At 38.8% G+C, this 26,727-nt stretch overlaps 1 protein-coding gene across 7 annotated transcripts in view; it reads left to right on the plus strand.

Annotated features, from left to right (window-relative positions):
- The window catches only part of LOC308059783 (uncharacterized protein), a 65,250-nt gene continuing 38,523 nt past the window's right edge, over positions 1–26,727 (plus strand). For 2 of the 7 annotated variants that reach the window (XM_080377665.1, XM_080377662.1), the window contains exons 1-2: positions 1–2,853; positions 14,219–14,269. In XM_080377665.1, the coding sequence (XP_080233791.1) occupies positions 2,784–2,853; positions 14,219–14,269 (121 nt within the window). In that variant the 5' untranslated portion in view covers positions 1–2,783. The other 5 variants (XM_080377663.1, XM_080377661.1, XM_080377660.1 and 2 more) reach the window with 5 other exon arrangements.

Here is a 26,727-nt window from a genome sequence, read left to right on the forward strand (position 1 = left end):
TCCAAACAGGTTCTGTCTCTGACTCCTCAGGAGAACGGCCAAGCTCTCTTTCCAATTTAGCCAGTTCAGTAGCAGAATATGGAACTTCTTTACTAGTAACTTGAGGAAATTCATCATCATCTTCATATTTAGAGTGTCTTCACCAAGGGTGGCAAGAGAACAGGTAGGGGCATCCAGTTTGTTGATCGATGTTGATTTTGTTCCCTCTGATTCATTACTGGGACATTGAGTATTTTTTTCAGGGAGCAAAGAACTGTCCTTGCCTGTGAGGAGCTGCTCTTTCAAAGCACATTGTAAATAATTTGCCTGGGTTCTTTCCACTTCTAGTTGTCCCTTTCAGTTCTCTACTTGCCCTTGCAAGGACCGAACCAGATCCTGTGAGGATTCTACGACCTGGCACCTTGCCGCGCACTGCTGTCCCCTGGCTGCCACCGCAGCGCACGCGGCGCTGCCTGTCCTGGCCGAGGCCGCAGCCCCGCACCCGCCTGTCCCGCCCCGGTTCGGCCGGGCACGCTGCGCCCGTCGCAGCCGGTTCCCCGCGGACCGCCCGCGCCCGGCACGGCGGGGCCCGGTGCCGCTCCGAGAGGCCGCACCGCACCCGCTGCCCCGGGGCGGCCGCTCGGTCCCTCGCACCGCGGCGGGGCGGTCGCCTCAGAGCGGCGGCGCCACCGCACCCGGCCCCGAGGGGCGCGCGCATCCGCCAGAGCGGGAAAAGGCCTGCGCGCCCCGCGGGGCGGCTGCTCGGCCGTTGGCGCCAGCCCCCGCAGGGCCGAGCCGCCGATGTCTGTCCCGGCCCGGGACGGCCCCGCCGGGGGTCGGTGTGACACCCGGAGCGGGGGCAGACGCACACGCGCTCAGACGGCGCCGATCGGGGAAGTTTCTGGGAGCGGAGCGTCCGCCAGGGAGCAGCGGTAGGAGGGGGCGGGGCGGGCAGCGCGGCGGGAGCCCGGCGCGGGGGGAGCCCAGCCGGCGGCCGGGGCGCGGGGGCGAGCGCCAGCCGCCACCCCGGGCCCAGCGGCGCCCCGCGGGCCCGCAGCTCCCCGCCCGCCGGTGCCGGGGGCTCCGCGTCGCGCCCCTGGCCGGGCGACCGCGCGGTCTCTGACGGGGCGCGCGGGAGCCGCTTCCCGGACGACGGCTCGTATCGCGCGCACGCGCCCCGCCTGGGCACGCGGTGCCGGGGGTCGCACGCGGCGGCCGTGCCCGGGCGGTGGAGGCGGCCGGCGGTGGCGGGACGTGTCCCCCGGGACAGCGGGGCCGCTCCCGGGCACCGGCCGGCGTCGGGCTCCGGGCGGCGGTTGGCTCCGCGGCCGCCGAGTTGGGCGGCACCGGCCCGGGCCGGGCACTGAGGGCGGCGGGGGCTGGGATGGGGGGGTGGGGCGGGGGGGGGGCAGCCGGCTCGCGGCTCCCACAGTGGTCACCTTCACAAAGGACAGAGGCAGGAAGCTGTATGCCTACTCTTCCCAAAATGATTTAGTACAAGTGTTTGCAAAGTTAAAAATCTTTAGTAATAGGATGTCCATGATCTTCTGTTCCGTTTTCAGTGGAACAAATACTTATAGCCCTCTACCAATTTCATCTTCTCCCCAGTTGTTAATTTTACGTACTATAATTTGGGCTTTATATATTTTAAATAGATAATTTTATATATATTACAAAAACTTGCATCTTAGCAAATATCGTGACTGGTCTGAAATAAAATGCTCTCAATATATTCCAGCCAGGTGTAGCTGGAATAGAGCTGCTTGCTAGCTCCCCGCTGGAAGCACTTACACAAGCAGGTAACAGAGGACAAGGGGAAGCTGTGAGTTAGGAGAACTGCTGGCAGCAGATGTAGAACTGAAAACAGGGTGAGGATGAAAGAAGATTCTAGTAATTCATCAGCACTATTGCTGATGTATATTTAGCTTTGAGATGTCCGTTGATAATAATTTAAAAAAAATATCCAAAACCTAACAGGCAGCGATAACAGCATGCCAGAAACATGCTCAGAATGGTATTAGTAGAGTAGAAGTATGGCACACTGAATTCTGAAGCTATGGTAACGAATGCTCCAGATAGCGCTATGGAGATACAGAGAAAAAGAGGCACAAGGAGGGAAGGAAAAATATACTAGCCAAACTTTTCAGAATAGCTATATTGTGATAAGGGGAAAAATACAGAAAAATTTGATTGGGCTAGAAGAAGGACTGAAAAATATCAATATCACAGATACCTATTTTTCATCAGATGAATCCAATCTTTTTACTTCTGTTACTCTATTCGCAGATTACTCTGGTAGCTTTTTCTCAATTTATTTCCATGATACTTAAAATTGCATTTCTTGGAAATTATTGATTAGATGACTCTATATTTCCTGGCTGAATGAAATAATACTTTTGGTGTGGGTTTGCTTAACAAAGATTTTTTTCTTTTACATTTTGACAGGAAAATCTCTCTTTTGAGAACGCTTATTTGTTATCCTACTACTCCTAAAATCTGGGTTCAACATTTGGTACAGCTTTTTCCCAGTTGTGAACTGATGATTGTGAACAGAAAGAAAAAGAACAGATACGGACACGTAGGTGAACTTACTGAGACAATGTATGTGTGTTTGGCAGCTAACAAAAGTAACGGCAACAGAAGTCTGTATCACAGTCTGCACCAGAATACAAATGTGTACCTAGGAAATGTTTTCCATTATGGACAAGATCCAAAGCCCAGTGAGGATTGATTTAGTGGTTTTCTTGTGACTTCACAGAGCTAAGGAAGCACCTTATATGCTCAGTTGATTAAAATATAATCAAATGCTTATGCAGCTAGATGTGATAGGACACACAGAGTTTCAACACAGTTTGGCTCTCCTTCACATGAAAGGTAAGAGGTAACTATCTTCATTGCTGTCATCACTATTAACTTACTTGAACTGAGACTGGCAGCTTTTCAGTAATTTGATTCTTAAGATGTGCATTTAATCTAGAAAACACAACAGATAAGCAAGTGGCTAGCATGGAAGAGACATATGGTAGAATATGTCATAAATAATGTCTTCTATGGAACTAAGAGAAAATGGATTAGAAAAAACAAATAATTTTCTGTACTCCTACTGGAAGTGATTTGAACCATGTGGACCGAAAGGCTAAAAGATCTTAAGGAAGAGATTAAAAAGAAAAAAAAGCTATTGCTAATAGAATGGGCAGATTAGAAAGTGATGACCTTCAGATAGAAAGAGAGAGAAGGGAAGAGTTACTACGTTTCTGCAGGAATTCATATGTGTTTGGCAACCAATAAAAATATTGGCAATAATAAGTGGAACTCTGAAGCTAAGGCTGGCAAAGAGGAAGCAAAAAAAGATTAGTTCTTGGCAGGGAAGAGAAAAGGAAACTGAGCCTGTTATCTGAGAATGGACTGGCAGAGAAAGACAATCTGTTATGACACTGAGCAAGGCTTGATGCCTGTAGGAACAGGTATGGGTTTGAAAGGATGAAAGACATGGATAGATGTACCCAATTAGAAGGATATGAGGCCTGCAGTAAGGTATGGAGATGAGAGCAGAATAAGAAAGTTTCTCATTTTAAAGTAGCTAGCTCGGAAGTTGTTTGATGTGGAGCAGAAAGAGACTAGTAACTATTTAGAAAAGAATATTGAACTGTATAGGGAGAAGGGTACAAAGTCTGGTGAGAAGTAGCCAGTGAAACCATGACAGAAGACTAAAGACTGACAAACAGGAAAGGACAGACCTGAAAACCAGAAGCCATAAAAAGAAATGAAAGCTAGGGGAAAGCCTGAAAAGCTCAAGAACACTCAAATTCTGTTACCTGGTGCTAGGCAACAATAGTTGGATTGCTCAAAAATAGAAGCCGCAGATAAAAAAGCTGTAAGATACAGCCTCTTAAACAATTTGGCTGAAAAAGGCATGCCAGCCTAGGGGAGGGAGGGAATCCTCCAGATATGGTTATTGCTGAAAAAGGAGAAAAATAGTAAATACCACAGTGAAACACTCAATATATCTTCACCAATCTGTTTTATAATTACTATAGAAATTGCAAAATGCCAGTCATGTGTGTTTCAAGACACCAAGTCTCATCTACTTTTGAGCTCATCCAACTCTGTTAACGCATTATAAGAAAGGAACCCTTTACTACCCAAAGGTTAACTTTTTGAAGTCATCTATCTGTTATTATTGTTTTAATATATGAGTCAGAGTGTGTTATTTATATGTCCCATGAGAACAAGAAAAAACAGTCTTACATATGCATATTCTGACTTGGAATATGTCCAAAACTAGCTGGCATGAGGGCATGAAAGTGCCAGCATGATCTATCATTCTCATAGTGATACTGAACTTTTGTGTATGTTATTCTTGCACCAAGCGTTACAGCATTTTCCCACTGCATAATGAAATGTACCTTTGCAGTCAGGATGAAGTGATTTCTAAGGAGCTTAGCTCTTAAGTGCTGCCATTTCAGACTTGAGAAGATACTTGGAATTTTGAAGTGACTTAAACAAACATTTCAAAGAAATCAGTTTAATGACAATTGCTATCTCTCTCCTGCTGTGTAATCGTTCAGACACTTTCATCCATGTCAGGAGGGATGCAGTATGTGTGACATATGCACCTAGCCAACTGTCAGGATCCACTGGAGACCCATGTTCTCCTAGACCAGATGTTCGAGGCTACACATTTAAAAGAGTACCAGTGAGTTATGTGTAGACAAATGGACTGAAGCACCTTTCAATAGCCAGTGATGTGTGGAGACCTGTACATCGACTAAATCTGTGTGATTATGCTAGGGTGGGCTGAGTATCTCAGCAGTCTGTATTAACAATAATAACTAGATCTCCACCATCTATAGTAGAAGTTTAAATGCTATAGCTGACAGGTAGTCATCTATACTGAGACCTAAAATGTCTAAAATCTGCAGATGAATCTGGACAGTGCCCAGCCACAGCATCTAATGCCCTTTGAGATGTCCCAGTATATCCCAGTTGTGCTTCAGCTGCTGTTTCAGAAAGTGGCCTATGTCATCTTTCATATCCTGTTTTCCATTTCTGGTCATTTTGGAGTGAATCTGCATTAAAGTCTTAGCTTAGATCAGTAATGCACCTTTGGAATGTGTCACCTGGTTGTGCCCACCTGCTGTGTTTGGTTTTGTGTTGTGGAGCTGTCTTAGAGTGCATGAACCTGTTTCCTTTTGGATTGAATTTAACCAGAATATGCCTTCAGTAAGTGTATTGAACGCACTCTAGCCACAAATGTGAATTTTGTCACCAGGCAAGATTATAAAACTCTGAATCTGTGCTCACCGTCCACTGTTTCACTCTAGAAAGTTGCCCCTGTAAATTGGGACTATATTCTGGGCTGCATCAAAAGAAGCATGGCCAGCAGGTCAAGGGGGGTGATTCTGCTCCTCTATTTCCATCTCGCAAGACCCTTCCTGGGGTACTGCATCCAGCTCTGTGTCCCCAGAAAAAGAAAGACATGGACCTTTAGAATGGATCAAAAGGAGAGTGACAGAAATGCCTAAAACGTTGACACAGGGGTGGCAGATGTGACAGAAGAGCATTAAAGATATCTGCTCCTTTCTGGAGGAGCAGCTGGAGGCTGTAAGGGTTCCTCTAGGAACTCTAAAGTGGCATTAGATGTGGCTTTTTAAATGAGAATTTAGGCTGCCCCTGACTTCTTCATTGCGTACACTACATCTGGAGCCTATATATGTTACTCAGACAACTATGAGAATGGTAGTGCCTATGTGTATAACTTTGTGAAAAATTCCACTGAATGCAGCTAATGTCTGAATAATGGTTAATGAACAGGATCAGGCATTAACTGTTCAGGTCTCTGTTTTTCCTTTCCCTCGTTTGTTTTCTCTGTAGTCATATGGAATGACTTAATTACCCATTCCTTCTTCTCAGTTCATTGCAACATGTTGACAGGGACATCCAAATAATAATGCATATTTCTATATATTTGCTTCTGCTGCTGCTTATTTCTCCAACTATCTCTAACTCATGCATTTCTACTGCAGCAACCAAGAATACAAAATAATATATATAATTTTCAGTGTAAGGAGACCTTCAGCAAAGACCCATGCTTATAATTTTCTTAACAAAAGTTGCTTGTGTTCCTATAATTAAAACTTTAAAGTGCAATTTTCCCTCACTTATCAAGCACACATTGTCTTTGCTGGAGGTAATTTCTATTGCCGGCTACTTCCTATCAGTATCTCGATGTACTGAGTAGTGGGAACCTGCTACTAGAGAAAAGCAAAACAACTTCATATTTTAGCTTTTCTTTCCTGTAAATGTCCTGCTTCTGAAGAAATAGTGTGCTGGTATCCTTGCTGAGAAGTGTATTAGCAATTAAAAGCCTAACATACATTAGTGCTTATATAATGCACATAGCTTACACTACCTGAGGGGTTTTGCACTTCATAGACTCACTGTGTCTTCAGGCATTTAGTTTGTGGTTCAGCAAAACAATTATTCAAACTTCTAGTAAAGCATAAAATTAATTGCATTAACTTTACCAAAACTAATGTATATTAAGGGAAACACCTGCTGGTCAGGACTTTTGATTCAACAGGCCAGTCTGTGTTGCCATACACTTGTATGACCTTAGACAGCTTAAGCCAAAACTGCTTGTAAAGTAAATGTGAACATTTTAATAACTTAACAGCACTTTTTCAGTTTAAGAAACAGAGATTGGTTCACTGCTGCTGAAAAAAAGTAGTAGTGTGCTCATCTTTTTTTTTTACTCATAATAATCTTTTATACAAAACTACAGTAGTGCCGGGTGGGCACCTAAGTTGCAGGCTTTCTTTGGCCTGACTTTTTTTCTACTTCACATTTCCCAGGAGCATTTTAATTAAAAAATTGTGGAAAATGCTGGGATTCTTTCTTAAACCTGCCAGGAAAAAAGTCAGATTCGTAGTGCCAATGCCTAGATCTTACTCAGAAATGCAGTCACCAGCAATGATGAATTTAGAAATGCAGCTGTGCCCCATACCACAGACTTTGTGGGTCAGCTCAGAGTGTGAGTGACAATTGTTTCCAACGTCAAGGGAGCATTGTGAGGACAACTATGTTAAAATGGGTTATTCATAGATGCTAGGATAGTTAAAGGTGTATAAATGTCGAAGAAAGATATGTAGTTGAGTGCTAATACAAATATAAACTTAAATGCTAATGTAAAGTGACTGTAAATGTATCAAATCGGAGGAAAATACCTTACCTCTAGTTTATGTTTAGGCTGTTTAGGACTGCAGAAGATACAAAGCGATTAAGGTGTGAGGTCCGTAGGGCCATGATACTGCAGCACTTTTATGCCACTGATTTACACAGGCAGAATAGCAGATGAAATGAAAATGGCATTCAGTATCTGGAGAAAAGATTGTTGGTGGTTTGTTTTTTTTAATACCACTATTTCTCACTGAATGTTTACTTTGGAACCTAAAAGGATGATTCACCACAGAATACCTCAGTTTTACTGCTAGTTTACCTTGTTGATACCACTAGGCAAAGTCAAAGACTTTGATCTCGACCTTTAAGAACCTTACCTATGCACTTAATATTAGCGTGAAGTTAAGCATTTCATTGATTAAAGTGCTGTGGGTTTGCTTTTTGTGCCGTGTGTCTAAAGTGGGGTAAAAGCTACTCAAATAAGAAATGGTAATAACAAAGTTTGCAAACGGTACTGATGTGTAATCAGTAGAGAAATATACTGGTCACCCGGGACCTTGGTTCTGTCCTCAGCTGGAGCTGCTGGCTGCCCTTGAGCAGTTTTTCCCTCTGCAAAACAAGGGAAATACTGCTGTGCAAAACACTTTTCCATGAACTGGGGAAAAAAAAAAAGTCTGTAAAAACAAAGTATTATAAAGTATATGCATTTTGGTGGTTTTCTAGTATACCCAGTTTCCCATACCATTATCTACATGATGGTCATGGATTTAGAAAACTTTTCAATGAGCAGTTGTGTAGTCAGAATTGTACTTCATTAGCATGTCTGCCTCTACTAAACATCCGCTCTCATTTGCATTACATAAACTGTTTCTTTCAGCTTTATTTCCCCTTATTCAAGCAAACAATGACCTTTGAAACGATGAGATACATTAACAGGAGGAAAGTTATTTTATGACAAAAAGAACCAATTTTTTAAGAAGTGTATGACAAACATTTTTTTCTCCTCTAATTCCTCATGGATAAGTTACACTTTTGTTCTCTCAGCAATATTTTCATATCATTCAAAAGATTAGATCTTTGCCAATGCATTTCAGAGATTTCAGGATGTAAAGAAACATTTTAAACACTGGATTTTATATGGATATGTTTGGCAATATTTCCATACTGATTTGGGCTTTGACAAGTGTAATTTTTCTGTCTGTCTCAAACCATTTGTTTTGGGAATAAACAGTTCATGATTCACAAGAGGACTGTTCCTCCTTTTGTAACCAGATAAATGAGTGCAAAGTGACTGTAGATTTTTTTTTTTCTCATTTGCTTTTGTAGACACAGTAAAGAATGAGAAATTCTGGCCCAAGTCTATTAAAAAATATTTTTTTATTTTGTGTTTTTTTATTGCTGTTTGGTATTTTTATAGAGGTGATCTGATGTTTAATGAAATTTGTGTACTTCCCTTAATTCCATTCCAGTGGAGTTTTTGGCCATATGCTAGGAGAAATGAACTTGAGTTCTCTGTTAAAAGAAATAAAAAAACACTTTCCTAGTAAAGGAACACTCATCCATTGATAATATATATTATTATTGATGTATTCTGTAAGTACAGGTTCTGTTTTCAAGGTTCTTTCATGAGGAGAAAAAACAATGCTTGGAAAAAACCAAACAAAACTCAATTTAAGTATGGCCTTTTAGTGTGAAGACCTGAAGAGCTTGCAGATTTCCAGGAAGCTCAGAGCTAAATTATCCCCTCTGAGGTTAATATTTTGATTATAGCAACTGCATTTAAATGTATACATTAACACAATTATATGACTTTTTATGGACTCTTAGAGTGTGTGAGTGACATTATTGATTGATGTTTATCATGATACAGTTCTGCATCATATAGATCCACACTCACAAATCACCTGTCACTGATGACCTGAATTCTTTCTAAAAGATGCTGTGAGTAAGGTGAAACCTATTTGTCATAAGCTGTGAATTTTGCTCTAGCTAAGCTTTCCTGAGAGAAAATGCAGAAGCGAGCCATTTGGAATATGCCTGTGGATAATTTCTCAGGCAGCAGTTTTAAAGCATTCATAGCTTTAATATAAATTTTAAATTAATATTGTTAAACATAGTGAGGTTGTGTGAAAATTAATGCATCTTTAGCAGAAAATTCTGCCTTCCTGAGCAGAGGACCACTTGTTGGAAAGTGAAGGAGAAACTGTTTTTGCACTTTTCTCCTTGTTTTTCTTGAGTACAATATATTGTAAGAAAATGATAATAATATAGTCTGAAATAAAATGATAGGTGATGTGTGAGTAGACCAGATTATACTTACTTGTTCACTCATATGGAGAAAAACAAAAAAGAAAAGTGGAGAAAATACTTCCAAGCATCTTAATAGTTCTCCTGAAAGTTTGCTATTGGCAGATTTGTAATTTTCCCGAGGGTAAGTATCAGTGAAAATCAGCATAAATTCATCCTCATTAAATGGTCAAATGAAGTTTGGCAGCTCCAAATCATCAAGTAGTATAATAATGTATTACCATCTAAATCTAAATTGGCTCTAAATTGGAGTTTGGCCCTGTTTTGAGCTGGGATTTGGACCATTTAACTTCCAGAGTTCCTTTCTTACCTGAATTGTTTTTTGGGGAAAAAAAACCCAACAAACCAAACCCCCAAAAAACAACCCTAAAGTATAGCAACTTGAAAAGATTTATTTATTTTTTTTAAATGTCTTTTTAATTGCCAGTAGTAGTTATTTATGTACGGTACCTAAATGAGGCTTGTAAAGTGGTAAGACCTGACTAAAATTCCTTTAGTGGAAGCAGGAGGCATTAATAGATATCTTCTTTTATTTATATATTTGTATATTTATTTATATATATATATATTTATATACATATTTCTATATATATTTATATATTTAGAAAACAGGCCTCCTTTAAATTGGGTTCTGTTTTCATTAATAACTGGAGTGTTTTTCACACAGGATTAGGTTCCACAGTGTGAAATCCTGTAGAAAAAAAAGCAATATAATTTCTAAGTTGGATACAGCTGTTGTTCTAGCTTTTACTCAATATCTAGCGTTATTTGACTGAGGTAAGTCCTGTGTGTTACAGCTTGGTGTTTCCAGGCAGATCTCTTGCAAACTGTGCAAGATTAGCATATTTTTTAATTGGAGTGAATTAACTGATGGGTCTGACATAAAAGTGCCCTAAAAGGGGTTACATATATTTAGCTGATTCTGTTTCTAAATGACTTAGAGCTGTGTGATTTAACTGGCATGAATTTTTAAAATTAAACTAGGGTATCTCCCGTTATAGACATTCTCACAGACATTTTTGAGAATAAATTAAATGGATATATAATCATCTTAGGTTACACTGAAACAAATCTGATTTCAGTGAAAATTTTTCACTTTCCTATTATTCATAAAATTAAAAAAAAGTGGGAAAAACATTGTGGTGTAGTTTATAGATCATAAAGGAGTAGAAAGGGAATGAAAAGATTCCTGGTGATTACCTCTAATAGAGCAGGTCTGTGCAAAGCCTGTGCTAAAAATAAGATGCAAAGAAAGGCAACTATGCTCTTTTTCAGTGTTCTGAAGCTATAATAATATTAAAATAATCCTAGGACACCACATTAAACTGAGAACATGTGAACACTATACAAAAGTGGGCTTTGTACTTAATTTTAGAAATGAATTATTGGATTCAGAAAATGCATATACATGGCATGGCTGGGGGAGGGGGGAAGTAATGACTACAGAGTCCTAGAGGAGTGGATGGCCTTTTTGTCATTCACTTAAAAAATTGAATGTTCTGAAGAATGGAAGATGTGACCCCCTGTGGGCTGAGGAACATAGATCCAAGACCAAATGTCTATCCTATGCAAGAGCTGCAGTCCATGAATTTGTGGAAGTGGATGTCATGCCCTTTCTCAGTTCTGAATGAAAGCTGACTGCAGCTTCAAGGTGTAACACAGATTCTGATACAGGCTCCTCAGATGTTTTAAACACAAGGGTCTCATTATTTTATTCCTTAATGAAGTTAAGACAAACTTTTCAACCAAGTGGCACTTTGGGACAAGCATAGTAGCAGAAGTTTACTGGAAAGAAGTTTGTTTCAGTAAAAATCTTCTGCACCAAAGCAATCTAATAAGGTTTGGGGCAAACCAAAACCTATGTGACTAATTGCATAAAAAATACTTAGTTGAAACAGTGTCCCAGAAAGAGGCTAACCTTCCAGACTTAAAATCTTGTATGATAAGTACAGCCTCAATATTAGTTTCCTCATAATATTGCTCTCCCCCTTAGCTTGCCCCTACTACTCAGTATCTTTGAGTAAGACAGAATTGCTTATATGCTTCCTGACATGATCCACAGCTGAATCAAAGGCACAATTTGTAAATGAAAAGTTCCAGTCCTCTATGCTAACTCCAAATTCACAGCAATGAATTTTAAAAATGGGTCTTTTTTTTCTGATCACTACTTTCCTGTTTATCCAGTGGTGATGAGTCTCCTCAGGACCATTTACTGGATTAGTTTTGTTCTTCTAAAACACCTTACAAGTGGATGTGGTTAGTAAATCATAGATAGGAGGTAGGGGGTTTTGTTGTGGTTTGGTTTTTTGATGTTACGGTTTTGGGTTGGTTTTTTTTTGACCAAGTTGAAAGCAGTTAAATGTACCAGTGGTTTCACTTGGTTTTCAATAATATTTTTGCTGTGTTTTAGTATAAAGCAATCATCTCATTTTATATGGACAATCTGTGTTTTGAACGAGCCTAAAGATTTGATACTTTTGATCAAGAGTTTAACACACATCCTTCTTATCGGAAAATACAGTCAAAAACATTATTTGGATTATAAGCAAAGCTTTCATTTGTACAGCCCTTGGCTGTCTGTGTCATAAATATGCACATATCTCTGCCTCAGCAAGACTTTTCTAAAGCACATTTCATGGTACTTTTCATATGCACAGGATTTGATTTGTTTTAGGGCATAATATAAATTCTTGCTGTGATACCAGATTAAAAAAAAAAAAATCTTTAAAAAACCTGTCTTGGTTACATGGCTTCACTCATCCTACAGAACCCTAAGTTTTATTAACTGCCCAAATAACCTGTTATCGTTGTTTATGCAGAGAGCCCTCATTTGGTTCTGAGTATTGTATCTACCTTTTCTTGCAGTATCTTCAAGTTATGCATTCGCCCTCAGTTACTAGTGTGAATTCCTTCAGCATAATGATAGTGTTTCACATTCCAAGCCATGAGTCTGTGCTACACGCCACAGAATACAAATGTGTGCAAGGTGGTAGTTTCATTATCTTAGGGTCAGTAGAATTTCAAGAGCTCTGAAATTACCTCTATCAGTAATGCAAGTGTCAACTTAGTTTTAATAAACCTTTGGAAACAGTCATGAGTTACTTCTAGGACATCTTCCCATTTCCGGAAATACATCATTCAGCTGCCAAATCCGCTATCAGTTTGTAGCAAATAGAATTTCATCCATTAAATGCAAAGTCTCACTTCAGCTTCTGCATGCCATCACTCTATGATAGCTAAAAGTGTGATTAACCTGAAGTTTAGCTGATACCAAGCCAAATGTATACTATTCCACTTAAACTGGAGCAAGGTCTTGAAAAATTCTGTTTTCTGCAGCATATGCATAAAGAATGTTATATTTATCACACTTCCGATTATTCCACAGTACCATCTCTTGATGCTGTTAACATTGTGTAAAGAGATTTTGACAGTTTCTCAGTTTTCATTTATTCTTTTTTTTTCTTTTGAAAAGCTATGCAAAATCATCAAATCAAATCAAATCAAAAAGAAAATCCAGTCTCCCATTAATAAAAGAATCAACATATAGCAGAACATCTTGTTTGATTATAAGAAACTAATACTGTGTTACGTATTCAGGCAAAAGCCCAACTGAAGTTAATTGGACAGCTACGGTATTTTACTCAATGCTGACTTAGAATAACAAAATCTTTTTAGACCTGATAACTACACTAATTCTGACAACAGCTTTTGTGGAAAAAAAAATAAATACTGTACTTATTTTGTAAATGTCAAAACTGATATGTATGGATATTAAGTGATTTTCCTAAAATGGTAAAGACAGTCTAGGAAAAAAATAATCAGGATGAAGAATAACAAAATGAAAAAAGAACTGAACCCTGAGTGTGACATGCCAACCAACAGAGTATTTTACAAGCCTGATATGTCAAGTTGATGTAAATCAGGAGATATTTCTATTAAATTTGATTAATCCTTTTAATATGAAATTTCTTTATTTTGAAAAGACTGTCTTTTGGCCTGTTTCTAAGTTCCTGAAAAGTGGAGGCAAGCCTTAGGTACTGTTTTCTAAACATATCAGGTAGAAAAACTACTTATAAATGAAACAAGTTTCTGATGTTCCTTATGGTAAATTAAGTACCATTCATGTTTTATTTTTGTATTTTGCAAGCTTTCAGTGATTATTGTCTTATATGTTACACATTTCCCAAACATTTTTCTTACTTATGTTGAGTAATTAATGACAATGAAAATGGGGATGTCTGGAGTCGTACAGTCCCATCTCCCTTTAAGTGGGAATATTGATGGCAACAGATCACATCAATTGTGCCTTTGTTCAGCAAAATCTTCAAAACAACTAGAATGCAAATTCCAGTCTCCTCAGATAGTATTTCACAAGAATTCATATTGAAGTGAGACAATAAATTTCTTTATTAAAAAACAAAAATGCTTCACAAAGTACACCATTTTCAATGGTCTGTTGCAGTGTTTTGTAAGTAGAAAGAGAGATAAAACAAAATCAGAATTTGTTAACTTTGTTAATTTTTTCAGTGGAACATTGTATAAACTCAGCAGACATGTTTTAACCTTGATTCATGATATTAAATACTATTACAAAATCAAGGATATAAATAACCATTAATATTTAAATCAATATGGTTTTTTATTTTACTTAGTACGTACTTACGAATTAGAATTTTAAAGTTTTTGTGATATATGCTAGCCCTACATTTACGTTACCGTAATAATTATACATGAGGTGTTTTTTGTTTTTCAGGGAAAAATCTCAGTTTGGAATGGACAGAAGGGCAAATATTCAAGTTGTCAGGTATTCCATGTTACCTTGCAAAGTTATGCATATCTTTGGCTTACCTTCTTCATCCTTTTCATGCCACTATTCCACATTGTACAGGGGTGTGTGTCAGGTTTTTTTTTCCTTCATGCCTCTCTCCAAAGACTGCAATGTGTTAAACACCTCTAAACAATCATTACCATCTGGGTTCAAAATAACACTTAAACCAACATTCAGCTTCAAGAATTAAGCTAAACTGTCTCCAGTATTTCAGTGTTTTCTTATATAAAAGTGCCCTTTGCTTCATAACGAACAGCCTTAATAAACTTTTTACTGTATTTCTCTAGCATAATTTAATTACTTAGCAGTAATACCACTATTTTTATTGCTACTAGACTGTCTAATGTCACAAAGGGCAAACTGCATGTGGTCTATGAAAAATTTTAAGTAGCTTTCAAAGAGACTTCTCAGTTGTGGTCCCTTCTGGCCAGAACCAGTTGATTGTTAATGTTGCAATAATTAGAGGACCCTTTTCAGCTCAGCTGCAATGGGCAGATGTTCAGGTCCAAAAGCTGCAGGAGCTGTCAATCACTCTGAGCTTGGGACTGTGTCTTGTCAGGGGATTTGTCAGCCAGTGAAAGACCCCACTTCACACTCCACAACATGCTCTTCTGCCCTTCCAGTTCAACCTACACCGTGGCCAAAAGGTCCTAAAATTACTGTTTCAGCAGTGCCAAATTGCTGGAGTCATAGACTAATACATTTTGGATTCTAAAGACATCAAAGCAAATGTACTCACAGTATTAAGGATATGGAGAATTGCAATTCTGAGGTATTCAAAGTCTAAAAAGTTATGCTGTGAAAAAGAAAAATAGAAAAAATACAGATTGCCGAGACTGAAGTACATGGAATACTCAGATACTGTGAAGTCAGTTGTATATGTATATTTTTGTTGACATATTAGTTTATGCCAGTGAATTACAAAAAGAAAAAAAAATATCTGTATATTTGAAGTTACTGGTTTGGGGTTATACTTGGGGTTTTTTTTACTTTTTTTTTTTTTTTTAGGCAACTTACTAGTTGTCTCAAGATATAACAAAATAATATAAAATATCACATAGTGAAATGTAAAGATACTGCCAAATTATGTTGAATTCTGCTTCCCTATTTGTTTTATCTGAGAGAAGAATTATAAGCAGAGCAATAAATTAGCTGTGATTTTAATTAGAGCTTGAATGTGTGCAAGTCCCTGACATGAGCTACTATAACATATACAGTTTTATATTTTTGACCTTTACATTAAATTACTGACTATCAAGAACTGCAATAACGAAATATTACTATCTTTCTGTTTCATTAACTAGAAAAATATAGGAGACCTATACTGAGATTAAAATACTGTATCTATAAATTCTAAAAAATGGCAAGCAAAGACTAGGAGGACTTACGTATGAAGGTCAATATCATAGTTGAAAGACAGTGGATTGTTCAAATCCTGTTAAGGTTGTAGTTATTAAAATTTGAGTGTTTCCATCAAGCAATTACAGATTAATCCTTTCTGCTTCTGTAGAGAAAAGAAATACCAGATTAGAACATTTCATATGGAAAGAAGCTAAGCAGAAATATGATCTGTGAGACCATTTAAATAGGTTATATCTGTACTATGTTCAAAAGAATGGGCTGGCTGTTTAACCAATATCACCTGCCTGAAATTTCAGGCCAGCTTCCTTTATGAACTTCCCAAGAAGCTGAAGAAACTGATTCCCCTGGAATTTGTATGGAACTGAAGGCAGGATTACCCTGTTGCGTGATCCAGTTCATAGCCACATGGCAGATTATGCATCACAATGTCTGGAGCTAAGAGAAGAGTTATATACCATAGAGCATGAGATAAATCTAGCAGACTGCAAAGCATCTATACCTTTACTTTTGTGGTGGATTGACCATGGCTAGCTGCGAGGTGCCCACCAAGCTACTCTTTCTGTCGCTGCCCTCCTCAGCAGGATAGGGGGAGAGAAAATATGATGAAAGGCACATGGATCAAGATAAGGACAGGGAGAGATCAGTCACCAGTTACTGTTACAGGCAGAACAAACTACTTAGAGGAATTAATTTAATTTATTGCCTACCAAATTAGAGTAGTATAATGAAAAATAAAAACTAAATTTTAAACCACCTTCCCCCCACCCCTCCCTTGTCCCCGGGCCCAACTTCACCCCCGCTCTCTCTCCCCGCTCCCAGCAGCGCCGGGGCCGGGCATGTGGCTGGGGTCAGTCCCTCACACGCTGCCTCTGCCGCTCCTTCCCCTCAGGGGCGGCTCCTCACAGCCCTCCCCTGCCCCAGCGTGGAGTCCCTCCCAGAGGAGATAATCCATTAATTTCTCCAACGTGGGTCCTTCCCATGGGATATAGCTCTACATAAACTGCTTTGGCAGTTTTCTCTGGGGTGCAGTCCTTCAGGAACAGACTGCTCCAGCGTGGGTCCTCCACAGAGTCACAGGTCATGCCAGAAAACCTGTTTCAGCGTTTCCTGCCAGGAGCCTGCTCCAGCATGGTCTCTCCACAGTGTCACAGCTTCCTTCAGGGCACATCCACCTGCTCTGCTGTGGGGTCCTCCATGGACTGCAGAACGGCTATCTGCTCTACCGTGGACCTCCATGGTCTGCAGGGGTCCTGTTTCATTATGGTGTTCTCTGTGGGCTGCTGGAGGGTCTCTGTTCCAGTGCCTGGAGCATCCCCTCCTCTTTCACTGACTGACCTTGGTGTCTGTATAGTTGTTTTTTTAGCATATTTTAACTCCTTTCTTCTACCTGCTGTTGTGCGGCAGTTTTGATGCCTTCTTAAATATGTTACCCCAGAGGCACCACCACTGTTGCTGAGTGGCTCAGCCTTGGCCAGCAGTGGGTCCGTCTCGGGCACAAGTTGAAACACAGGAGATTCCCCCTGACCATGAGAAAATACTCCTCCAGAGGTCCCTTGCAACGGCAACCATTCTTTGATTCGGTGATTTTTTGATTTATCCTTTGTGCCTAAACAAACAAGCCTAAGTGAATAGGTTAGGAGACTCTGTGACCAGGACCAGGATATACAGTCTGTTTCATGTAATATACCTCACTTTCTAATTAGTTATTTTCATAATCTTTATGGTCAAGTGAAATGATACCCAGTTATGATTGCCTAATATGAATAGCGCTGAGAATATTGGCTCAGATTCTCTGTCCTTTTGTATTTATTTATTTTAATTAAGAGCACTTGCACAGCTTACACCATTTCTATGTGAGAGAATGAAATACAATAATGTAACTGAATTTATTATGTTATTAATTTGTTGTCTACCCAATAGCTCAGGTTTTCTATATCAGAATAAATTAACTGTTATATCCTTTTACTTCCGTTGCAACTGGAGGAGAAATTTCAGACTCTGTAGGGGATAATGGAGTTATCTTTGCCTTTGGGACAGGTAGCACACAGGCATTGCAGCACAGACTTCAATGCACAGTGCATTTTGAAGCCTGGGTTTAAGCCAGTGGCAAGACAGTTTCATCTCTGAGGGTCCCTGAACTAGTTAAAGGAAAGGTAACTGAAGTGTATTTGACCCTGTTTCATATTCATGTCTCTGACTCCTATGTGGATGCACCCATAGAGAATTACAGACCTAGTCTGTATCATCCTTACCATCTACAGTCGTTTGCAGCTAAGCAAATGACTTTCTGTATTTACAAACATTTGCTCTTTGCTGCTCATTGCCTCTGTATTTCTGGTGCATGATGTGCTGGAAATCCATCTCAGAATTTGACTGTTTGGTCCATGGAAAGTCCATTAAAAAAATATAGCTATTGTGTTGTTCAGTAAAAAAAAGTCAAAAAATGAAGTTTCCGTCATCAGCTGTTCATTTTTATAAGCTTATTATATAATATGTATTATATAATATACAATAAATTACTATTATTGTAATAAAATTCCTTTTATTCCAATGAGGAATCTTGATGATTTTTCTCTGCTGGTTAGTAGACAGACAAGCGAACTAGCAAAGAAGCGAAGGAACAATGCCTATTGCAGATAGTCAAACAGTTTTTAAACATGAAGAATTTGGTCCTGATAGATGTTAATGCATGTGAATAGATTATCTGCTTTAGGGTTGTTTAAATCCTTTATAATGTGTTTGGCAAATAGAACTCAAATGAAGTACAAACCAAGATAGCTACTGCAGTAGCAGAACAGCATTCTTTGGAGTTTGTAATGCCTGCAAATTCTAGCAGACCCTATCTGCCAGAGAAATGCAACAAATACATTCGTTATATCTGACAAGCGTAAATCTTCCAAGTAAAGCACACCTTTAATTTGCTGCTGAGCAACAACAGAATGTTGTGGCACGAAATTTCATGATAGCTTGAATTTGATATTAAGGTTGGAAAGATTTTAGGGTCTCAGAGATATTACTGTAGGGATGAATTTATGTTCTGGTATGCAGACACTTTACTGTATGAATTAATGTTGATTGTCTAACCTTGTGATGTGACTGGCAGAGCGGGGCAGGAGTGCTGTAATTCTCATGCACTACAGAAGGCATGGTGTTATCCGAATCCCAGTGGTCCTCCACTGAATTGATGAAATGACCGGGAAGGCCTAATTAAAGCTGTTCAGCTCAAATGTATTGATGTATTACATCTATTACGGTTTGGTTCAATAGGTCTACCCTATGAATGCTGCCATGCCTGTAAAGCAAACTAAACTGACTGCATAAATAATGCTGGAAGGAAAAAAGATGCCTATGGAATCAAAGCTGAATCAAGCAAAATGCAACAGGCTGCCCTGTGAGCTTATTTTCACATAGTCTTATATAAATAAGAATATTACTTATATTTTATCAGGTGAGAATAGAGACAAGCCCTGAGATTGAAAACTGCTATGTATTTGGCAAGTGTGGTGTTTTTGACTTCGTTATTCAAGACACAATTCCTGAAAATGAAAAGGTTCTTCAGAGCTAACTTCTTTTTCTATGATTAAAGTATCTGTGGAAAGTAAATCCATTATAATGAACAGGAATTCTAGTTGTACAGTGGTTCATTTATGTCTGATTTCTTTGGGTAATAAGTTATTAAAATCTTATATTGTGTTAACCATTTCCACAGGAATGTGTAACTTCAAACATATTTATAATTTGGCCATGCAGTTTTAGCAGAAAACTGATGTAGGATCTAAGTTGACATATTCTGCTGATAAGTAGGAAATTCACGAAAATATATAGAATGAGAAGAACCAGTACTATTCACAAAATGAGACTGAATTAATTTGTGTGTTTTTGTCTACAAGAAGTTGAATAAGTCTCATCAAAAAATGTCAAATATCAAATTTTGATTTGATATTTAGACTTCTAGAGATGTTAAAAGATTTCTGCTCACTGTTTTAAATAAGTATGAGATATTTTTTTTCTTCTTTATAATTTGGCATATGTCTAAAAAAAGGAAAATATTATTAAAAAAGTTAGCCTGAAAATATGAAAAAACCTCAACATTTCATATCAAATAAACCAGACCAGCTACAGCAATTCCAGACTTAGTTTTTGTATTTGCTAATTGAAAAAGCATGTATATGAAAGTTTTGCTTTAACCGAAATTATGTTTCTGTTGCCTTTTTTCAACTTGTCAAGAAAAATTTGTTATTTACCTAGCTCTTCTGTAAAGTGTGTTATGTAATTTCAAGTATATCTATATGTAAGTGGGGTGAATTTTTAAGTTGGTCTTAGGGGCAGGATGCATAAATGTACCTGGTAGAAATAAAAATAAAAATAATAAAATGTATTGTTTAAAATCTTCTTTTTTCCTCCTTCAGGTATGGATTGCTTACATAACAAAGAGACATGTCCCAGATATCTGAGTTCTTGAGTCTTTTGGGGTTTGCACTTGGGCTAAAAAGGATGTTATAGTAAAACCATGACTTTATAATACCCTGGGACTGCTAGTTTTCCATAATTCATTCTGATCTGTCATGCAAAGAAGTTAGAGCCCTATATACCGGCAGTATAGGATCAGATTATAGATAATAGAACATCACAAGTTAGGATTTATAAAAAATTAGACTTAGCAACATGGCTAGATTCTATGGTTTTTAAGAGCCCCAAGTACTATGATAACATTTTCTTGACCTCAGATGTAAAATGTGGCCCGTTGTGAACACAGTGTGTGAACATTCTCCCTTTCACTTCCTGCAAAATCCAGCTTTCCAATAAGGTGTGTTCCCTTTCATTTGATGACAGTGGTGTTAGAAATTATCTCTCTTGGTCTGTCACTTTAAAAATCCCTGTGACAGACAGAAGGTGGCTTTTCAAAGATTAGCCCACTGAATCAATCACAGGATTGCTGAAGTAGGAAGATACCTCACAAAATCATCTAGTCCAACCCCCTGCTCAAAGCAGGGTTAACTGCAGCAGGTTGCTCAGGGCCATGTCCAGTCAGAATTTGAATACCTCCAGGGATGGAGAATTCCACAACTTCTCTGACCATGATGAGAATTTCTCATAGAAGCCTTGATTTACACATCTTTTTGATTAGTTGATTTCAGTGACAAAGGAGTGCATGGAGGATGAGTTTGTTTCTGGTTAGAGAGTCTGTTGTCAGGATGAAAATGGGTTGGGGTGAATGATCAAAGAACATTCAGATTAATTCATAGCTTTCAATATGACAAATGTGTTTTTATTGACCAAATGGTGACTTTGAGGCATAACACAGCTGTGGCAGAAGTTCACTGCTGGTGTGCTTAGGGAGTAAACAGGCTATTTTAGTTGTATATTTATTTATTTATTCATTCATTTATTTATTTATTTATTTATTTATTTATTGTTCTGTACTGCAAGATGGCCCTGTAATCCCTCTGCCATGAGTTTTAGGGTGGAACTGGTGTTGTGGTTGGTACCAGATGGACGAGAAAAAGAATGAAGAGTATTTATCCTTGCAGCCTTACTTTTACGTATTCCTGTGTGGCAATCACTCCCAGGACCTTAGATTTCAGACATTTGTAAGTATGTCAGTTGACAGGCAGACCTAGACTTAGGATAGGTGTCCCATTAATTGATAGAGAAAAGTTTATGCCCTTGGTCAAATAACAGAAACAAATGTCTTCTAAAACCTCAGTGGATAGCAGGCTTTAAGAAAAATATAAATATACAGAAATACCTGGTAACATAGGTGCCTTGAGGAAACCTGCTAACACAGATAAAGCATTGCAGAAGGTATACATCCTGAAACACCAGGACAGTAGTTCCAGAAACACTTTCCATCATCTTCAAGATCCATAAATGAAATGAGAATGCTTATTGTGAATTAAATGTCTAAAAATTCAGATAAAAGAACTTTCGGAAACAAAAATGCTTTTAAAATCATCCCTTTGATCCTGGCCCTTCATACATTTTTCTGTTTATTTCCTGTATTGACAGATTTTTGATCCAGGTTATTTTATTGTCATAGACCTGATACAGAAATATGTACATTATTATAAGATGTCCTATTTTGCTGAAATTTTCTATTCTACTCAGTGGGAAAAATATATTGATACAATAACATTTTTAGTATCTATACCCATATCAGGAAGTTTACTTTAACAAAATTATTTTGGCTATTTTGTGCAGATTTAGAACATGCAGAGTTTTTCTAACATTGAAGAAAGCCTCTATAAACAGTCTAACCATGTTGTGTTTTCTGTCAGAAATGGCTGCTTGGAAAGTCATATGGAATTCAGTTTGTTACCTGGATTAGGCCATTTACAGTAGTTTTCATTTTGTGAAAAGGAAAAAGAGGAGGTTATTTCTAAATAAAACAATCAAGTGAGAGGATGCTAAATAAGAATAAATAAATTATGATCTGGACTAAATCAAACCAAACCAAAAAACAACATACACACGGACTAAGAAATGTCAGTTTATTTAAAAACTCCAAATTGTTCCAGATAAACTTGATTGTTTTATATTAGGAATATGAGATAATTTTTTGTTATTATGTGAATTAACACAATTCAGTAAACCTAACACACCTGTCTCTCTTAAATAGGTTCATAGCCTTATCTGAAATTGTATCAGCCTGCTTTAGATAGGTACACTTGTAGGCTGAATACAGGAAATTTGTAACAACACAGCAATGACAAACCTCAGTGGCATAATATATGATGCTATGTTACCTTTGGTTTTCTTTTCTTCACCAAATTTGTTGATTGTTTAGAAGAAGCAGTAAATTAGAGGTTTATGAGATGACAAAACACAGAAATTATACTAAAATGGGTAAGACCTGGGGAACTACAGACCTGTCAGACTGCCCTGTGTGCTGGGGAAGATTATGGAGCAGATCCTCTGGAGTTCCATCACACCTCATTTACCAGACAGGCAGGTGATCAGCATGGGGTTATGAAAGGCAGGTCCTACTTGATGAACCTGATCTCCTTCTGTGACAAGGTGACCTGCGTAGCGAATGAGGGAAGGGCTGTAGATGTCTACCTGGACCTTAGTAAAGCCTTTGTCACTGTCTCCCACAGCATTCTTCTGGATAAACTGGCTGCTTGTGGCTGGATTGGGCATACTCTTTGCTGGGTTAAAAGCTGGCTGGATAACTGAGCCCAAAGAGTGATAGTAAATGGAGTTACATCCAGCTGGTGGCTGGTCACAAGTGGTGTTCCCCAGGGCTCAGTAGTGGGGCCAGTCCAGTTTGATGTGTTTATCAATGGTCTGGACAAGGGGATTGAGTGCACCCTCAGTAAGTTTGCCACCAAACTGGGTGGGAGTGTTGATTTGTTTGAGAGGTAGGAAGGCTCTGCAGAGGGATCTGGACAGGCTGGGTGGCTGGGCTGAGGCCAGTTGTATGAGGTTGCACAAGGAGAAGTGCCAGGTCCTGCACTTGGGTCACAGCAACCCCAGGCAGAGCTACAGGCTTGGGGAAGAGTGGCTGGGAAGCTGCCTGGTGGGAATGGACCTGGGGGTGCTGGTTGATGGGCAGCTGAACATGAGCCAACAGTGTGCCCAGGTGGCCAAGAAAAGCAACAGCGTCCTGACATATCAGAAACAGTGTGGCCAGCAGGACCGGGGAAGTGATTGTGCCTCTGCATTCTGCACTGGTGGGGCTGCACCTCGAATACTGTGTTCAGTTTTGAGCCTGTCACTTAAAGAGGGATGTTGAGGTGCTGGATCATGTCCAGAGAAGAGCAATGAAGCTGTTGAAGGATCTAGAGTACAGGTCATATGAGGAGCATCTGAGGTATCTGGGTTTATTTAGCTTGGAGAAAAGGAGGCTCAAGGGAGGCCTTATCATTCTGAACGACTACCTGAAAGGAGTCTGTACCAAGGTGAATGTTGGTGTCTTCTCCCAGGTAACAGGTGTTAGGACATGAGGAAATTGCCTGTAGTTGCACTAGGGGACCTTTAGGATAGATACTGGGAAAAATGTCTTTCCCAAAAGTGTTGTCAAGTATTGGAACAGACTAGCAAGGGTAGTGGGTGAGTCCCCGTCCCTGGAGGTATTTAAAAGACATTTAAATGTTGTGCTAGTGACATGGTTTAGTGGTGGACTTGGTAGTGCTGTGTCAATGGTTGGACTTGATGATCTAAAAGGTCTTTTCCAACCTAAACAATTCTATGATTCTAAGAGTGACAAGTGTCATGGAGGTCAGATAAGAAAGAGACATGTTTTGTTGTTGGATGCAAAATAGCTAAACAGGATTTAAGAAAGTACAGACTAAAGAGAAACTCATCCAAAACATGTCTACAGAATACGTAAGTAAAATTTTTAATGACTATACTGAATGACACCTTGGAATGATAGTAAATAGCCATGCCTCTTTGCAGATATTGCAGTGTATGCTCAGTATCTGAGCTGTATATTTTTTTATGATAGGACACCTCTTACATACGTCTTCAGTTTTAAGCAGAAGAGCTGATCTGAGCCTATGTGTAGAAACATCCTGTCACTCAAGTGGAAGGTAATTCTTTTTTGCAGAACACCAGATTCACCTCTTTAAAAGCTGGTAGGAGTCTCACTTTTTTTTTGCTTTGTTTTTTTTGGGGGTTAGTTTTTGAGTTTTGGGTTTTTTTGTTAAATGATTGACTCAAGATTGTATTTCTTGTACATAAAATGCCAATTTGATTTTTAGTGGGCTCTGGTAATTTATAAGGAATTCAGTATTGAAGTAGGTCTTTATAGTCATGGCAAACACTTTTAAAAGAGGCTAACAATTCTGAGTGCCTCAACATCTGAATACCCAAGGAAACATATTTAAAGAAACTTATTTTCAGGTAAGATTGCTTGGACTCTTTCCAGATAAAAGGGTCCTTAAAATCACCTCAAACTGGGACCAAGTTCATACACTAACTGCCTTCCAAAAAGCTTAAATTTTCTGTTGACACTCTCCCTCCTCCCCTGTCTTCTCTCCTCCCTTTGCCATGGCAGTGGTGGTGACAAAAATTATTCCACTATTGCAGTATCCAGCGGGAGTTTCCATCTTCAAGTCCCATCTGTGTTATGAATGGAAATATTACCTCACTTTGTTTCAACATTCTTCTAAAAAGCATCCACTCCTTGACACAACTTGATGGATCCATTCTTCATTCAGCTGTTCATGTGGAAATGTGCTTATAGCACATTTTGTTTTGAAAAGTTTCCTAAATGGCTCAGTAGGGGTCAGGACTCCTAGAATTAAACACATGCTATTAATAAAACTGATTACTAATTCTTCAGTTCTGTTAGCTGGATGTTATAATTGTATTTGTATCAATATTCAAGCTGTGCCATTTCTGAACAATCCTACCTCCAGCTGAGATCACAGAAAATGATGCACAACCTCAAGCTAACATATTCTTCATCTCCATATCAAGTACAATGACGCTACAGTACACAATGATGTAAAATTACTCAATCACATTTTGAAAGGTACCATCTGCCTTTTCCTTAAACCATTCAAAATGTACTGGTACAGAAGGGTGACAGGGAAGGAGGAAGAGAGAGAAGACAGAACTAGAATTTAATTTTATTTAAAAGGGTTTTTTTGTTAATTTCAGTCAGAGGGCTTTCATGCTTCTGGTGTTGTCTAAAAAAACACTCACCACATGATCCAAATGTAATTTAAGCTATTTATTTAAGCTCTAATCAATATGTCACTTGGAGGTGTTATGCTGTGATGTTGTTTATATACTCAGTTTGAACTGTTTTTCACTTCTATGTAATAATGCTTGGAAAATAGGGCTGTTTATGAACATCATAGCTGTCACCTGTCATGGACAAATAGCTTCCAAAGTGTGGCCAATTAGATTAATATTTATGTTTATTCACACTTATTAGAGTCTCATAAACTAACCAGAAAGTTGTTTCTTTGTGTGTTTCTCCTTCACAAAACATGAGTCAGGAAGTCACTGTCATTGCCCAGCTGCTCAACTCATTCCCTAAGGATCCTCTTCATAAGGGGAAATAAAACACCACTCTATCATGCGGAATAAACCATCAATGCACCATGCGAAATTCTAGTAGAAAGTGTCTTTCAAATAACAGTTGCACAGAGAGCATCCATTTTATATTGACAGTGACTCGGTAATGATCACAGAACAAGAATTAACCTTGCTTTGACAATGGTTTTTGTTGGTTTTTTTTTTTTTTTCTTATTTGCATTACAGGTCAGCAACTGAATGATACCTGTCAAACTGTATACAGTCATATCTGAGTAAATAATCATTTCTGCATGTCAGGATTTGCTTAACAGTATTTTTGTCTGAGAAATGCCAGCAGCAAAATGGCCATTAACTGCTTCCACCCGGTGTTCTTAGATAATTATCTGTATCTTTGCTTTCTGGGGTGATGGGGAGCAGCAGGGATAGAAGCTGTTTGTTCTGGTTTTGTTATAGGCTTCACATTGCTCTGGGTTAGAGTCTGCTTGGTCACATCACGTGGCACAATGCAACCTAAGACATTAGAACGTGCCATGGCTTCATCTTGCTTAAGAAATGTAAGGTGACATCATGGCAAATTTTTATTTGTTGAAATAGGCAACCACTTCTGCACCATATGAAACTGAACTACAAAAGTAAATTAGAAAACATAAATTAGAAAAAATTAGTCAACACCTCTGAGTTTCCAACAGCTGTGCTATGGATTTTCTTAGAATATAAAGATGCTCGGTGCTAGAATAACGACGAGAAATTACTGTCTGCCTAGTCATGGACGTTTCTATAAGTCTCACTTTCATTAACAGGCAATGTGTGCCTCTGGCTTACAGTAAATCCTTGTGGGGAACAATTACATCCCTGTCACATTGGTACGCAAAAGGACTTAGAGAATACATGTGAATTGCTAACGGTTTCTCAAGAGATTCAGGTAACTTACTGAAATACTTAACACTAGCTCTTACAATGCATATTTATTTCTTCCTTTAAAATCTCATTCCCCACAGCAAATACATTTAGACATATTAGTAAGTGGCCAAATCCAGAACTGTTTATTCTACAAACTAATCCTATGGATTTTACTGAAG

This window comes from Falco punctatus (genome assembly GCF_963210335.1).
Source record: "Falco punctatus genome assembly, chromosome: 2".
Classification (NCBI taxonomy): Eukaryota; Metazoa; Chordata; class Aves; order Falconiformes; family Falconidae; genus Falco; species Falco punctatus.